The 14,028-nt window shown below is 39.3% G+C and overlaps 1 protein-coding gene across 2 annotated transcripts in view; it reads left to right on the top strand.

Moving 5' to 3' along the window:
• Window positions 1-14,028, top strand: part of PRPF18 (pre-mRNA processing factor 18) — a 44,473-nt gene that overhangs the window by 25,204 nt on the left and 5,241 nt on the right. For both annotated transcript variants that reach the window (XM_003903398.2, XM_009214001.3), the window contains 3 exons: window positions 1,967-2,107; window positions 2,236-2,307; window positions 4,616-4,771. In XM_003903398.2, coding sequence (XP_003903447.1) covers window positions 1,967-2,107; window positions 2,236-2,307; window positions 4,616-4,771 — 369 coding nt within the window. The remainder of the gene's footprint in view (window positions 1-1,966; window positions 2,108-2,235; window positions 2,308-4,615; window positions 4,772-14,028) is intronic.

The following is a 14,028-nucleotide window of genomic DNA, read 5'->3' as shown; positions in this document are numbered from 1 at the left end:
GTTAGTGAGAGAAAATGCATATTTACTTGTGGCTTTTTTTTTTTTTTTTAAATTTATTGTGGCTATACTTTAAGTTGTAGGAATTTTTTGTGTGCATAACATGCAGGTTTGTTACATATGTTTTTTACAGAGAGTCTCGCTCTTGTCTCCCAAGCTGGAGTGCAATAGAGTAATCTCAGCTCACTGCAACCTCCACCTCCTGGGTTCAAGTGATTCTCCTGCCTCAGTCACCTGAGTAGCTGGGATTACAGGCGCCCACCACCATGCTCGGCTAATTTTTGTATTTTTAGTAGAGATGGGGTTTCACCATGTTGGCCATGCTGGTCTTGAACTCCTGACCTCAGGAGGTCCACCCACCTCAGCCTCCCAAAGTGTTGGGATTACAGGTGTGAGCCACTGTGCCTGGCCTACTTTTCTTGTGGCATGTTTTTTAAAGCTGGCTCATTAATGTAAACACATAGAAAAGAATCACAACAGCAGAATTAATAAGAAGTTGGTAGAGTTTCTTATTTTTTTCTTGAGACAGAATCTTGCTCTGTTGCCCAGGCTGGAATGCAGTGGCACAATCTCGGCTTGCTGCAACCACTGCTCCCCGAATTCAAGCAATTCTCCTGCCTCAGCCTCCCGAGTAGCATGCCACCACACCTGACTAATTTTTGTATGTATATATATATATGTTTTTTTCAGTAGAGACAGGGTTTCACCCTATTGGCCAGACTGGTCTTGAACTCCTGACCACAAGTGATCTCCCTGCCTTGGCCTCCCAAAGTCCTGGGATTACAGGTGTGAACCACAGTGTCCAGCTGAATTTCTTACTTTTTTTAGATAACCTAAGGAAGAAGAGGGTTCTAGCTTTTTTTGTTGTTGTTGTTGTTGCGAAAGGGTCTTTCTCTGGTGCCCAGACTGGAGTGCAGTGGTGTCATCATAACTCGCTGTAACCTTAAAATCCTGGGCTCATCAACCTCCCGAGTAGTAGGGCATGTACCACTACGCCCAGCTAATTGTTTAGTTTTTTTTTGTAACCTTTCAGAGAGTGTGCATTTCTTCATTTCTACAGATAACTGCCTGTTTTTGCTATGACTTGCTGATTCCAACTTTCTTCTCAACATTTCTCTCTTTAGTGGTCTAGGTAGAGTGTGAACAAATCCCAGATATTTTAATGTTTATTCACAAACTGTGTTCAGACCAAGAGATTTACATGCAATGAATGCTTTTTCTTGTATGTACAGTTTAGATACAACATATTAGTCATCAAGATTCTGAATATATTGAGGATACGGCATGGAACTAGATAGGGCATAGGAACTAGTATGAACTAGAATTTCCTCTTTGAATGATGGCCTCTTCTTTTATAGGATATGCATAGATGATGTGCCTAGAGGAAAACATCCTCGTCAGGCCTCTCTGTTTCCTACTTCCAGAAAGGGTGCCCTTTATACAGTTAAACCCGAGGGCCACAAGGTAGTTCTCTAGGGGTGGAGGTGGGAATGCTGGGTCTTGGCTTCTGTATTTCTGTTTCTCTTTCTCCTTCCTCTCCTTTAGTCAGGTGCTTGAGTGGTTTTTAAACTTAATCATGGTCTCTACAGCATATGTAGAAAGTCCAGTTTTTTTGTAACTTGTAACTTGTTGAATTTTATGTATGTAATACAAATACAAATACAAGTTTATTTCCTGTCAAATAGTTAACTGTGAAACTTGATAGTTCTTTTTTGAGGGAAGCAAATTACCTTGAGCTGGGAATAGATGTAGACTAGGGAAATTAGTGACTTGCCAAAGGTACTACTTCAAAGCATTATCATGACGAATAAGCAGAACTAGCTTATTAGTTCTATATTATTTGGTGGCATTTTAATCAAGACATTTACTTTAAGGATGATTGTATTCTGTCTTTGTGTGCTAGAGAGCATTTAAATTTACTGAACCACTGGGTGGCATTGTAGTCTAAACTTACCCATCCTTTCAACAGTTTCTTCTTGGCGTTTGGGCTAAAGAATTGAATGCCAGAGAAGATTACGTGAAACGCAGTGTGCAGGGTAAACTGAACAGTGCGACCCAGAAACAGACCGAGTCCTACCTCAGACCACTTTTCAGAAAGCTACGGAAAAGGGTGAGGTTTCTTGGAAAATACTTTTTTCAACTGACTTAAAAAATACAGTATAAATTGAGAATAAATGCAGTCTGTTTTTTCACTATACATAGTAGCTTCCAAAATTTCTTCTCGTTTTTTTTTTTCAGAATCTTCCTGCTGATATTAAAGAATCAATAACGGATATTATTAAATTCATGTTGCAGAGAGAATATGTGAAGGTACATTCCCATGCTGTTCTTTGAAATTGTTGAGTATATCCAGGTTATGTACATAATATAATGCTCATTTGGGATAGGAGGATTTTACATAGTAGATTTAAGAATAAATATGAGATGAGTTAGTAGCAAAAAGCGTTTTATTTTCTATTGTATTTGCCAGCTTTACTGTTAGGTATTGAATAACAAACCTGACTAAGGAAATACAGACCTCATCTGTATGCTCTTAGTCATTTTGAAAGTAGGCCTAAAGGGTCTTCGGAGCATGAACTGTATATAGGCAGCGTTCATTTTATGAATGGGATTGAATTTCAAAGTTTTGTAAATGGCTGATTATGTTTTTCCCATAAAAACAACGTTGTATAGATGAGTTTCCCAGGATGGCTATAAAAGCCCCTTTAATCTGTAATATAGCTGAAGTGTTGTACTGATGGTACAGTGGAATTTAACCACTCTTTGTAATTGTTTCTCTGGGGAAATGGTTCAAGCAAGGCTTCCAGGACTCATCTCTCCCATTTCAGTGCTGCAGACCCGTGCAGTGGAAGACTCCCCTCCCTCGCCCCAATGTCTATACTCCTGAATGGGCTCTGGGAGGTGGTGGTGAGGGCAAGGGTGCTGGTGTCCAGGGCTCCCTGAGGTAGAGTTTAGAAAGGGGTGAGAGGAGGACTGTCAGTTGGTACAGGGGAACAAGAAGAGAAGGGCCCAATGCACCAGTAGTGGAGATGAGGAAAGGACAGAGTTTGAGGGAGGCTTCTTGTGGCTGTGCCTCCCAAGACACTAGGAGTAGAGCATTTCAGTGCAGCAACCCCACTGACAGTGCCAGAGCGGTAGGGAACTCGGAATGACATTGCTTATTCGGTGCTCTATCTGTGTACTCACGTAACAGGGGACTTCTGGCGTTCCCGAGTGACCGCATGATTTACTTGATTAGAGCCTTAGTCTAATGAGGTTCCTGCAGTGATTTTACTCTTTTTAAGAGCCAGCCAGTTTTCTTAAAGAAAATATTTTTGCCTTACAGTTATAAATTTCTTCTTAGTTTCTGTCAGTTGCATGATTCTTACTTAGGATGGTTGCATTGGCGTGGATGGATAAGGTCACTGTCACTACAGGAAGAATGCACATCACTGCCTGCTAGAATGGATGCCTTTCCTCTTACTGCCTTTTCTTGTGATCACATATCAGAACTAAGTGCAAGTGCAAGCTTGTTTCATATAAACTACAGAAGGAACCAAGAAGCTTTAATAACCTGTTTAGACAGTTTCTTTGGAATTTGGGGGAAACTAAATATTGAAATTTTTATCAGTTAAGATCCAATGTTAAAATTTATACACATGAAAATTAGTGATAAAAATGTACATATGCCCTTTTAAAATTAAGCTTTATAAAATCCTTTGAGCAGAGCAAGTTCAAATTTATCTTTAGGGTAGAAAATGATCTTCCAGCTATCCTGTCTGTAGTATCTGATTTAAAAAAATATTAACTCTGCCTATCAATCTCATAGGTGTCTGATTTTTTAAAATTAAAATCTCCTTGAGGCCTGGCTTTATAAGCTTCTCTTAAACCTGGAGGTCTTTTAGAATTTATTTGCTTTCTGTGTTTCTCGTTCTTCCTCACAGCTAGCCAGCTTGGTTAGGAAAAAGAGCCATTTGTCTTCATTGGTTTCTATCTTCATTTTTTGGGGGCTCTTCTTTAAAGGTTCTTGGCAGGTGGGAGGTTGGGTGAGGGGCAAAGTGGAGCGATCTCATCTTTCAGCTATTCGACTGGAGGGCCAGTGTTTCCTCTCTGTTTACACATCTGTGATAGACCCGGTGTGGTGGTCCCCACATACCGAGCCCCCACTGCCTTTGGGGAGCCACGATGCTGTGTAGGGAGTGGATATTGTATAGGGTTGGATGATAAAAAACTACTTAGCCCCTGTCTTCTACATGACCGCCTATGGAGAAGACTGGGTCTAAAGGAGACCGAAACTAGAATTTTCATCAGTGCATCAAAGTGCCTACTTGGTAATTCCAGATCTGAGATGTATTAATTTCCAGCACACAAAGGCTGCAAAGGAATGTGTGCCTTTTTTTTTTTTACTCACAACCTAGCTTTGGTTTCTGTTTTTCCATGGACATTGGTGGTCCTGGGCAGGGCAGTCTGTTACCCTATATTTTAATCTGTTTTGTTTGAATAACAGTAATGGTAATATTTTCGATGTGCCCAAAAGGTGGATGAAAATTACATCATAAAGGGCTGTGAAATACTTTCAATAAGAATTTGAGCCAATACATTTCTGCCTTTCTGATTTCTTCTTACACTTTCCTTTCAGGCAAATGATGCTTATCTTCAGATGGCTATTGGAAATGCGCCTTGGCCCATCGGTGTCACTATGGTTGGTATCCATGCTAGAACTGGCAGAGAAAAGATTTTTTCCAAGCATGTTGCACATGTTTTAAATGACGAAACTCAGCGGAAATATATTCAGGTAAGCAGTGTGGAGGGCTGGGAATTGCCCTGGAAGTGAATATTCTCTAATTCCCAAAACTCTAAGTCTGGAAAGCAGGCAGAGAATTACAGCAAATAGAACACAGCATGATAGGTTGGAACTCCCCTCTTGATCAGCAGTGACATTGAAGCCACCTTCACTGAATAAAGTAAAAACTTTTCGACTTTCATATATGTTGGAAGACAGGGTGAAGTATTGTGCTTTAATTACCTTAGCGCTGAAATAAAACTATTGCAGTTTGCTTTTTTTTTTTTTTTTTAAAAAGACATGTATTAGCAAGTAAAAGTTGAGCTCGTCAGCGAAATTTGGGAGTATACTGAAGGGCAACAAAGAGTATTTCACAATAAATCCTTCTTTGTTGCTTTCAAGGTAAATCTAACATCTGCTGGGTTCAAAATGTATGGAGAGTAAAGACTTGACTTTAATGCATGTAGCATATAACAACACTTCTCTAGTCATGTGAATAGGTCTAAAGTGCTGATGGTTTGTTTTCTTCAAGTTATACATGCTTCACATAAACTTGTTGGTACTGTTGTTGGGCTAAACTTTTCTCCTTAGTGGGAAGAAAATCAACTATAATGTAGTGTTTGCCAAATTGTCATAAATCCCAGATTGTGTCTGTAAAATGACTTGCTGGGTGATAGTTCTAAAACTTGACAATGATACTCCGGAAGTTTACTTAAAATTTGAAGTTCACTTAAAATGCATAAAGCGCTTTCAGATTTTGTGCCAGAGAACAGTCATTACCATATTCATGAATTATCTTTTTGTTTTTATTTCACTTCCAAGTGCTGAATGTTAATTTGTGTCATCTTTATGCCTTAGTCACATATAATAGCTTTTTAAAATATGATTTCAATCGGACTCCCTCATGAGAACTGTATACTTTACAGAGTTCAAATATACTTCTGGAAATTCAAACACATTTCCATTTTTTAATAACCACCAGTGAGTGTATTAAAGGCAGAAGCTTTTAGTTGAAAAAAAAAAAGTTGCTTAGCTTTAACAATAGCAAACAGGTTCCAAAGATTCAATTTGCTAATTGTGTTCATCTATACTGTGGCCAAAGGTATAGTGTATAAAAGTTCGTATGATTAAATCATTTGCCTGAAAGACAACATTTCTTATAAACAGTGATGTGATTTTCACCTCCCCAAAGAGTGATTTTTTTTTAAAGTATACCTAGCATTTATTCAAGAATTCTGGTTTATTTTGGAAGCTATGTAATGACCTGTCCTTACTCCATTGTTCTTCCTTTTTATCTGTTCTCTTCCCATTAAAAAAAATTCTTCTTTTGCCCACTAGGTGATTAGAGAATATCGGTGAGCATACTGTATCTGAAATTTAGCAAGGGGTTTGATGTAGACCCAGTGGTATTCTTGTGGATAGGGCAAATCAGGTTGGACTCATAGCTCACTGAGAGAGGGAAGCCACGGAGCATTAAATAATGGACTCATGTCTCTTAGGGTAGATGCTAGAGATGTATGTCAGGGGTCTTAGGGACCTCAGTGCTGTCCTGTTTCAACCTTTTAATGACTGACTTGGATGACTATACCGAAGGATGGGTTTATCAGGTTTGCAGACAACAAGAAACTAGAAGGGATAGAGTGTATGTTAAGGTGGAAAAGAAACTGCTATTCTAGAAGTTCTTGACAGACTAGAGAGAAGGGAAGAGTCTAAAAATACAGTGTTTAGTAAGGAAGGATTAGCATTAAGAAAATTGGACCCATATACCCATTTGCTTAAGCTTATAATTTGGGCAGTGGATATAAAAAAGAATTAGAACCTGAGCATGGTGGCTCACACCTGTAATCCCAACACTTCGAGAGGCTGTGGCGGAAAGATTGCCTGAGGCCAGGAGTTTAAGACCAGCGTGGCAACAAAGTGAGATGCCGTTTCTACAAAAAATAAAAACTAGCCAGGCATGGTTGTGTGTGCCTATAGTCGTTGCTACTTGGGAGTTTGAGGCAGGAGGATCTCTTCAGCCTGGGAGTTCAAGGTTGCAGTGGGTTGTGATTGCATCACTTCTCTTCAGCATCAGTGGCAGAGCAAGACCCTGTCAAAAAAGAAAAAAAAGAGAATTTAGTGGACTAAATTTAGTGTAATAAAATTGGTAGTATGATATGGCCACCTAATAACTTAGTTTAGGTTCTCCAGGGCAAGAACATAGTTCAGTGTTGTACCCCTAGAATCTAGAACAGTATCTGACTCATGGTGTGTGCTCAGTAAGTATTTGCTAATTGAATGAATTCATGATACAGCAAGAGAGGTGATAATAATTGTTCTTTTTCTAGTCCTTGGGAAAGGAGACTCTTGGTGAGAATCTGGGCAGGAGTTCTAGATCAGCGGTCCCTGACATCTTTGGCACCAGGGACTGGTTTCATTTAAGACAATTTTTCCACGGATCGGGGAGGTCAGGGGGATGGTTTCAGGATGAAACTGTTCCACCTCAGATCATCAGGCGTGCGTTAGTAAGGAGCATGCAACCTGGATCTCTCACATGTGGTGTTCATGGTAGGGTTTGCGCTCCTGTGAGAATCTGATGCCACATGGATCTGACAGGAGGCAGAGCTCAGGTGCTGATTCTCTCGCCTGCTGCTGTGTGGCCCATTTCCTGACCGGCCATGGACTAGTGCCAGCCTGAGGCCCAGGGATTGGGGACTTCCTGCTATAGAAAGTGGCAGAACTTTCTGATGGAAGAGGATTAAACTTGTTTTATGAAACTGGACAGATTTTTAGTCAGTGTAAGACAAAGCTTGTTCAGAAAACATTTTTATTTTGAAATAATTATAGAGTCACAAGAAGTTGCAAAAAATAGTAAAAAGCTTTTTAATAGGCAGAATTGTCCCAAGGTGGGAGATAGAGGAAGACACCCACCTCTTGATGTCTGGAGGCGTAAACCGTTGCCCTTTTTGGCCCTTCGGGCCAGATTCCTCTCATTCTTTTCTGCCATTTTCCCTAGAGGCCATTGCTTAAACCTCAAGTTTCAACTCATGTGCCCAAGAGTCACTAAGATAACGAGTGAGCTGAGTGTTAAAGAAATCTCTGCCTCTGTCTGTCTTCCACTTTCCTACTCCTTATGTAGGTGCAACTAGAAGCCTCATTTCATTTTCCTCTCAACTGTGCTGTAAGAGAAATGAATGATGCAGAAGCGACACTGAGTGTCAGTGATGCTTGGCCTCTCTGTTAATGAAGTCACTTGAGCTCATTGTTACCTTGTAGGAATATGGTCCCAGTGTTGCTGGATCTTCCATTTATTTTTTAAATGAGAAGCAAAATCTTGGTTTTTGGAAAAAAAAAAGTACTCTCCTCTTTTCAAATGTTGGCATCAGCTGAAAAAAAAAATTAAGTTTGTGTAAGTCTAAACAGAATGCCAGTTTGTGATCTGTGTCTTAAACCCATAGTGTAACTCAAGCAGAAGGATGTGGCCACCCTATGTTAGAGTTTTGTAAAATTCTTGGTTGCAATTTACTGAGTAATTTACTAAGCTGTCTAAAGAATCTTCCTCTTGTTACTTTGGTATCTGAATGAGATTAATTTGAATTCTCCTAGAAAAAAGACAATTTATTATGTGAAGTTTAAGTCAAGGGTTGGCAAAATTTTTCTTAAAGGATCAGATAGTAAGTATCTTGGGCTTTGTACTTCTTGCCATCTCTAACTACTCACCCATGCAGCTAAGGCACAAAAGCAGCCGGTGGCTGTGTTCCAGTAAAACTGTGTAGAAAAGAGGCAAATGGGCTGACAACCACAGTTTGCTGCCTAGTAAATGTATGAACCCAAAACCTTTTTTACATTAAGATATTTGTTGAGGAGGTAATTAGGAAAATCATTGAATAATTATTTCTTTTTAAATTGCATTATAAAATGCCTCAACAAACATTGTAGTGCTTGAAGTCTACTAACCTTAATGGCATAGCCCAATAATTCTTGATAACATGTCATATATGTCAAGCTATAAAACAAGATCTGGAGTTAGAGCATTTCCAGCAGGTTCCTTCATGCCTGTTGCCAGCCTGAATCCTCCTTCTCCTATCAGAAGTAAGCATTATTCTAACATATACCATTATTGGTTAGTTTTGCTTGTTTTTGGACATCATGTAAATGGAAACTTGTAATGTGTGAGATAATTTTTTTATTTAGAAATACTGGTGAAAAATATGTTTTATGAAATATGATAGAAAATAATTCAAGGGGCTGTTTCACTGGAACAGATTTCATCTTTTGGTTTTATGCAAACCTTTATGGAACTTAAACAATGAAAGTTATTTGAAGTACTCTATTTGTCACAAAAATTAAATATACCACAGGGAGGGTTCTCTCCAGGCAGATCAAAGAAAAGTTCTATAGCTTATTAGCTTGCTTCAAGTCTAGGGTTAGATAGAAATGGGTGGTAGTAGCTTTAAGGCCTTTGCTCATTCTTCCAAATAGAGATGTAACCGCTGGCCCAGACTTTGGGTAAAGCTTCTTTTATATAGATTATAGGAAGCTCTTGATTATTTAGAGACTTTAAAATTCAGTCATTCCCAGATAGCTCTTGAAGAAGTTCACATCTTGGACATTCTTTATTTGTCAAAAATAAGGGAAGGAAGGTAGACAGGAGAAAAAGATGAGGTGAAATGCACGTTGGAGAACCGTTGCCCTACCAGAGCCACTCTTACCCTTCCTCACTGTGTTCCCTCCAAACGTGACTTTTACCAGCGACACTGATAGGCACTCTTGCCCTGTGGCTTCTGACTGGAGCAGACGATGAGAGGGACTAGAAGGCATTTTGCTGGTTGGAGAAGAATGAGTTTAGGGTATTGATTTTCCCAACTTCCTCCCTGGAGGGGCCCCTAGGGTGACTGCATTCCTCTGCCCAAGGCTGTCGCTTCTCTTGGGTGACTGTCTCCATACAGCTACCCTCCCTAGGTTCCAGTGGCCACGCTCCTCCTTTGCTTTCAGAACTCGGGCTAGCCACAGTGTCCCAGGATTGTCAGCGCTAGGATGCTGTACTGTGTCTTGTTGGTCCTAAGTCCAACCCACTCCTTTGAAACATCCTCAAAACTACTATCATCACATTATCCAGTTCTCCTGCTGGCATCCTCCTCGACATGTGTAGATGAATTGATCTGTGCATTGTGTGACAGATTCCTTTGGAGGTTAGAAGATTAAGGAATAATAATCTTCTAAATAATTTCTGTGAAGCTTTTGCTATTACAAAAGGTAAATATCATATAATATTATTCCCTGGCACGTTGTTTTCAGTAAGCTTAAGTTTATACAGTTCCTAGTAAAGACATCATTCCAATATTTTATGTCAGTTATTTCAATCCATATTTCAGGTTTTGGCATATTTCATCTATACTAGCATTTGCCAAATTTATTTGTCCATGGAACGTTTGTGAGTTTGTAATGTGTTCACGTATTACCAAAACCGGTACAACAGAAACATTCATTACTGCAATAAGTGATCACAGCTTGATGTGTATGTTGCACACACTATCATAGCTGTTGGTAAACACTCCCATGCCTTAGTGCTCTAATATGTGCCACACACTTGTGGGTCAAGTGGCTTCATGCCACAGCCTGGCATTCTGGGCTATGATAAGCTGTTTCCTAAAGGCGAGTTGTTGCATGTTGACAGCCGTCTACCTCCTTAATCTTCCTGGCATATTAAAAGAGTACATTTTTAGAGAAAAATACTGCTAGTATTTATGTTTTACATAGTAATACCTTTTAATGTTACAGAACACTAGTGTGTTTTGGAAACAGATTTGGGGAAATGCTGATCTAAACTGGGCCATGCTGCTTTCTAGCTGGCAGGTTAGTTGATGGTAAAGAGGCATTTTACTGTAGGGTATTAAATCTTAAATTTCTCAACCACATCGTTGGAAGAAAAGCCAGACCAGTCTCTATTGTGAAAGCCTGTTACACACATAAATGAAATCTTCCCTCAAATTAATCATTTGGAGTATATTTTTACTTAATTTTTGAGTTGTTGTTTGTAATTTGGTGTTAACTTTCTGTGAAATGAACCTCTGCACTGGAAACTTGTTCTTATATAGAAAACAAAAATCAGAGAAGCAAAACACAAGAGCAGCAGAGTCTGTTTCTTACCGTAAGCTATGCGGGCAGTTTGAGTTAGTCCCAAGCTATCTGTTTCCTTTAGTTTTTTGGTAAGTCCTCCAGATACTGAAGTTTTTGTATGTTTAATATTTACAGTGGGCTTCTTATTAGAACCAACATGCAGTTGCCCTTATCTGCTATCATCCCAAGTAGCTGAACCCAGATCAGTAACTTAAAAGTCTAGAATGAGTTGTTTGGATGAATTCAATTTTAACAATATATTTGTGTGAAAAGAGTTCCCATAGGCCAGGTACGGTGGCTCACACCTGTAATCCCAGCACTTTGGGAGGCTGAGGCGGGTGGATCACGAGGTCAGGAGATCAAGACCATCCTGGCTAACACGGTGAAACCCCATTTCTACTAAAAAATACAAAAAAATACAAAAAAATTAGCTGGGCATGGTGGTGGGCGCCTGTAGTCCCAGCTACTTGGGAGGCTGAGGAAGGAGAATGGCGTGAACCCGGAAGGTGGAGGTTGCAGTGAGCCGAGGTTGTGCCACTGCACTCCAGCCAGGGCGACAGAGCAAGACTCTGTTCCAAAAAAAGAAGAAGGGAAAAAAAGAGTTCCCATAGACAGTATTTGAAGTATTGGCCTTTTAATGTATTACTACAGATGTTAGTTGAAATGATAGAAATGTACTTACTAAGTACACATTTTTTGAACATCACATTTCAGGTCAAAAGAGCATTCCTGTAGTATGAAGTTAGGATTAATTTTTAACTTAAGTATTGCATATTAATTTATTACTCTATTAGAATGTTTGCAGTTTATGACAGAATTTTAAATAGCTGGGTGGAAAATGTCACTCATCTTATTTTTATATTCCTCACATTCTTAAGATGCACCACTAAATGGATCTGTGCTTTCCTCTTTAAGTCTTTGTCTCATAGTGTAGACTAGCAAAAGGTACAGAAATAATTGATTTAACAGAATGTCTTATACTTAAATATAAAGATTACTTATAAACAAAATATCTTCCTCAAGTTCTAATGATATATTAAAGAGGCAAATCAAGGCAAATAATTGTGATTTTAGTTTGATTTGGTTTAAATAGTTTTTGTTTTCTGCAATAATAAAAAAAATTGCTAATCTTTTTAGTGGATGCAGGTTCATTATTTTAATGGTTTGTTGATTTCTCTGGATATAAAGAACTTTCATTATCCAGGATATATCCTATATCATACTATGATTAACCAAACTGTATCTGTATCTGATATTTGTATATCATATCTGGAACATTCTATATTACTTCCATTTAGACTTAAAAATTGTGACATACATAAAATTTACCATCTTAATCATTTTTATGTACAGTTCACCAATTAGACATTTATTTATTTATTTATTTGAGACAGGGTCTTATTCTATCACCCAGGCTGGAATGCAGTGGCATGATCTTGGCTCACTGCAACTTCCATCCCCCAGGTTCAAAGACTTATCATGCCTCAGCCTCCTGAGTAGCTGGGCGTGTGCCGCCATGCCTGGCTAATTTTTTTATATTTTTGTAGGGACAGGGTTTTGCCATGTTGGCCAGGCTGATATTGAACTCCTGACCTCAAGTGATCCGCCCGCCTTGGCCTCCCAGAGTGCTGGGATTACAAGCGTGAGCCACCGCACCTGGCCTCACCAATTAAACTTTTAACATTTTCCTATAAATATAATGATATTTGAAAAATGAATATAGCTAAATATTGTATGGGAGGCAGTCATTAAGGAACCAATCAGTTCCCACTGTAGAAACTAGAAAAGCTCGGGACATGGGGGATATTAGGCACGTCTCAAAGGCCAGGCCATGGGAGAAGGCTGAAAAGAGGGAGTGGTTTTGAATTAGGATAAGTAGTCCAGAGGTTCCCTGCCCAAGTGGAGCTCTCCGCCCTCTTCCCACTCTAGCAGAAAATTGGGTTGCTTTTGGATGGGTACGTACTGCTCAGGAAGGGTTAGATGCCATACTGAAAACAGGAACATTAAGTGGAAGTATGTAATATTGACAAATGACACCTTTAATTCCTGGTTTCCTCTGATGCGGGCAGCCAGACTTTTACCCCTCAGTAAGTTGGAGGATTCTGCTCTGTGAAACTGACCCAAGAGAAAGGATCTAAGTTACTAACACTTAAGTGTTCCTTCAGTGAAAAAAGCAGCTTGCTGCCCTGTCATCTGAAAATGCAGTCCTATGGGCAAGCCCCACCCATTCAGGGAGTTTTTCCATTCAGCTCTGTAGTGTGTTACTCATCAGCATGAATGTTCACCTAAGATCCATCAGACATTTGGAGAAATTCCCCAACATGAAAACAGAGAACAAAACACACACACAGAAGAAAAGACCTTCAGAGAAACAGAATTATAGAGAACAGAAAAAAACTTCAATGAGAATAATTAATATCCTTAGAGGCCAAGCATGGTGGCTCATGCCTGTAATCCCACCACTTTGGGAGGCTGAGGTGGGAGGAGTGCTTGAGACCAGGAGTTCTAGACCAGCCTGGGCAAAATAGTGAGGTCGCTTCTCTACAAAAAATAAAAAAGTTAGTGGGGCATGGTGGTGCGTGACTGTAGTCTCAGCTATTCAGGAGGCCGAGGTAGGAGGATTGCTTAGGCTACAAAAAAAAGTCTGAGAATCAAAATGAACTCTTAAAAATCAGCAAAAAATTCTATCAGCAAAAATTTAATAATTAGTGGGTTAGAAGATAAAGTTGAGGAAATATGAAAAGCAGAAAAGATAAGAAAATCAGAGTCAATCTATAAGGTTTGTAGCCATTCCAACAGAAATGGAAAGATAGGAAATAAAGAATTAATGCAAGAAAATGTCCCAGATCTGAAGGACATGAGTTTGTAGAATGAAAAGAATTCACTTAACACAGAGCAAATGAATAGGAAGAGTTCACATCAAGGCACAAAAAAATGCAGTGTCGGAAGGCCAAGGCTAAAGAGAAGACTTCAAAGACTTCAGAGAAAAGGTCACTTACAAAGGTGCAGGAATTAAAATACTATCATACTTCTCACTAATAGCACTAGAAGCTAGAAGACAGTAGAGCATCTTTGCAATAGCTAGGGAAATAATGTCCAACTCAGAATCCTTTTTTTTTTTTTTTTTTTTTTTTTGAGATGGAGTCTCTGTCACCAGGCTGGAGTGCAGT

The sequence above is a fragment of the Papio anubis genome, chromosome 11, assembly GCF_008728515.1.
Source record: "Papio anubis isolate 15944 chromosome 11, Panubis1.0, whole genome shotgun sequence".
Taxonomy (NCBI): domain Eukaryota; kingdom Metazoa; phylum Chordata; class Mammalia; order Primates; family Cercopithecidae; genus Papio; species Papio anubis.
Note: the sequence above shows the minus strand (reverse complement) of the source record. Positions and strands in the feature narration are given on the sequence as shown.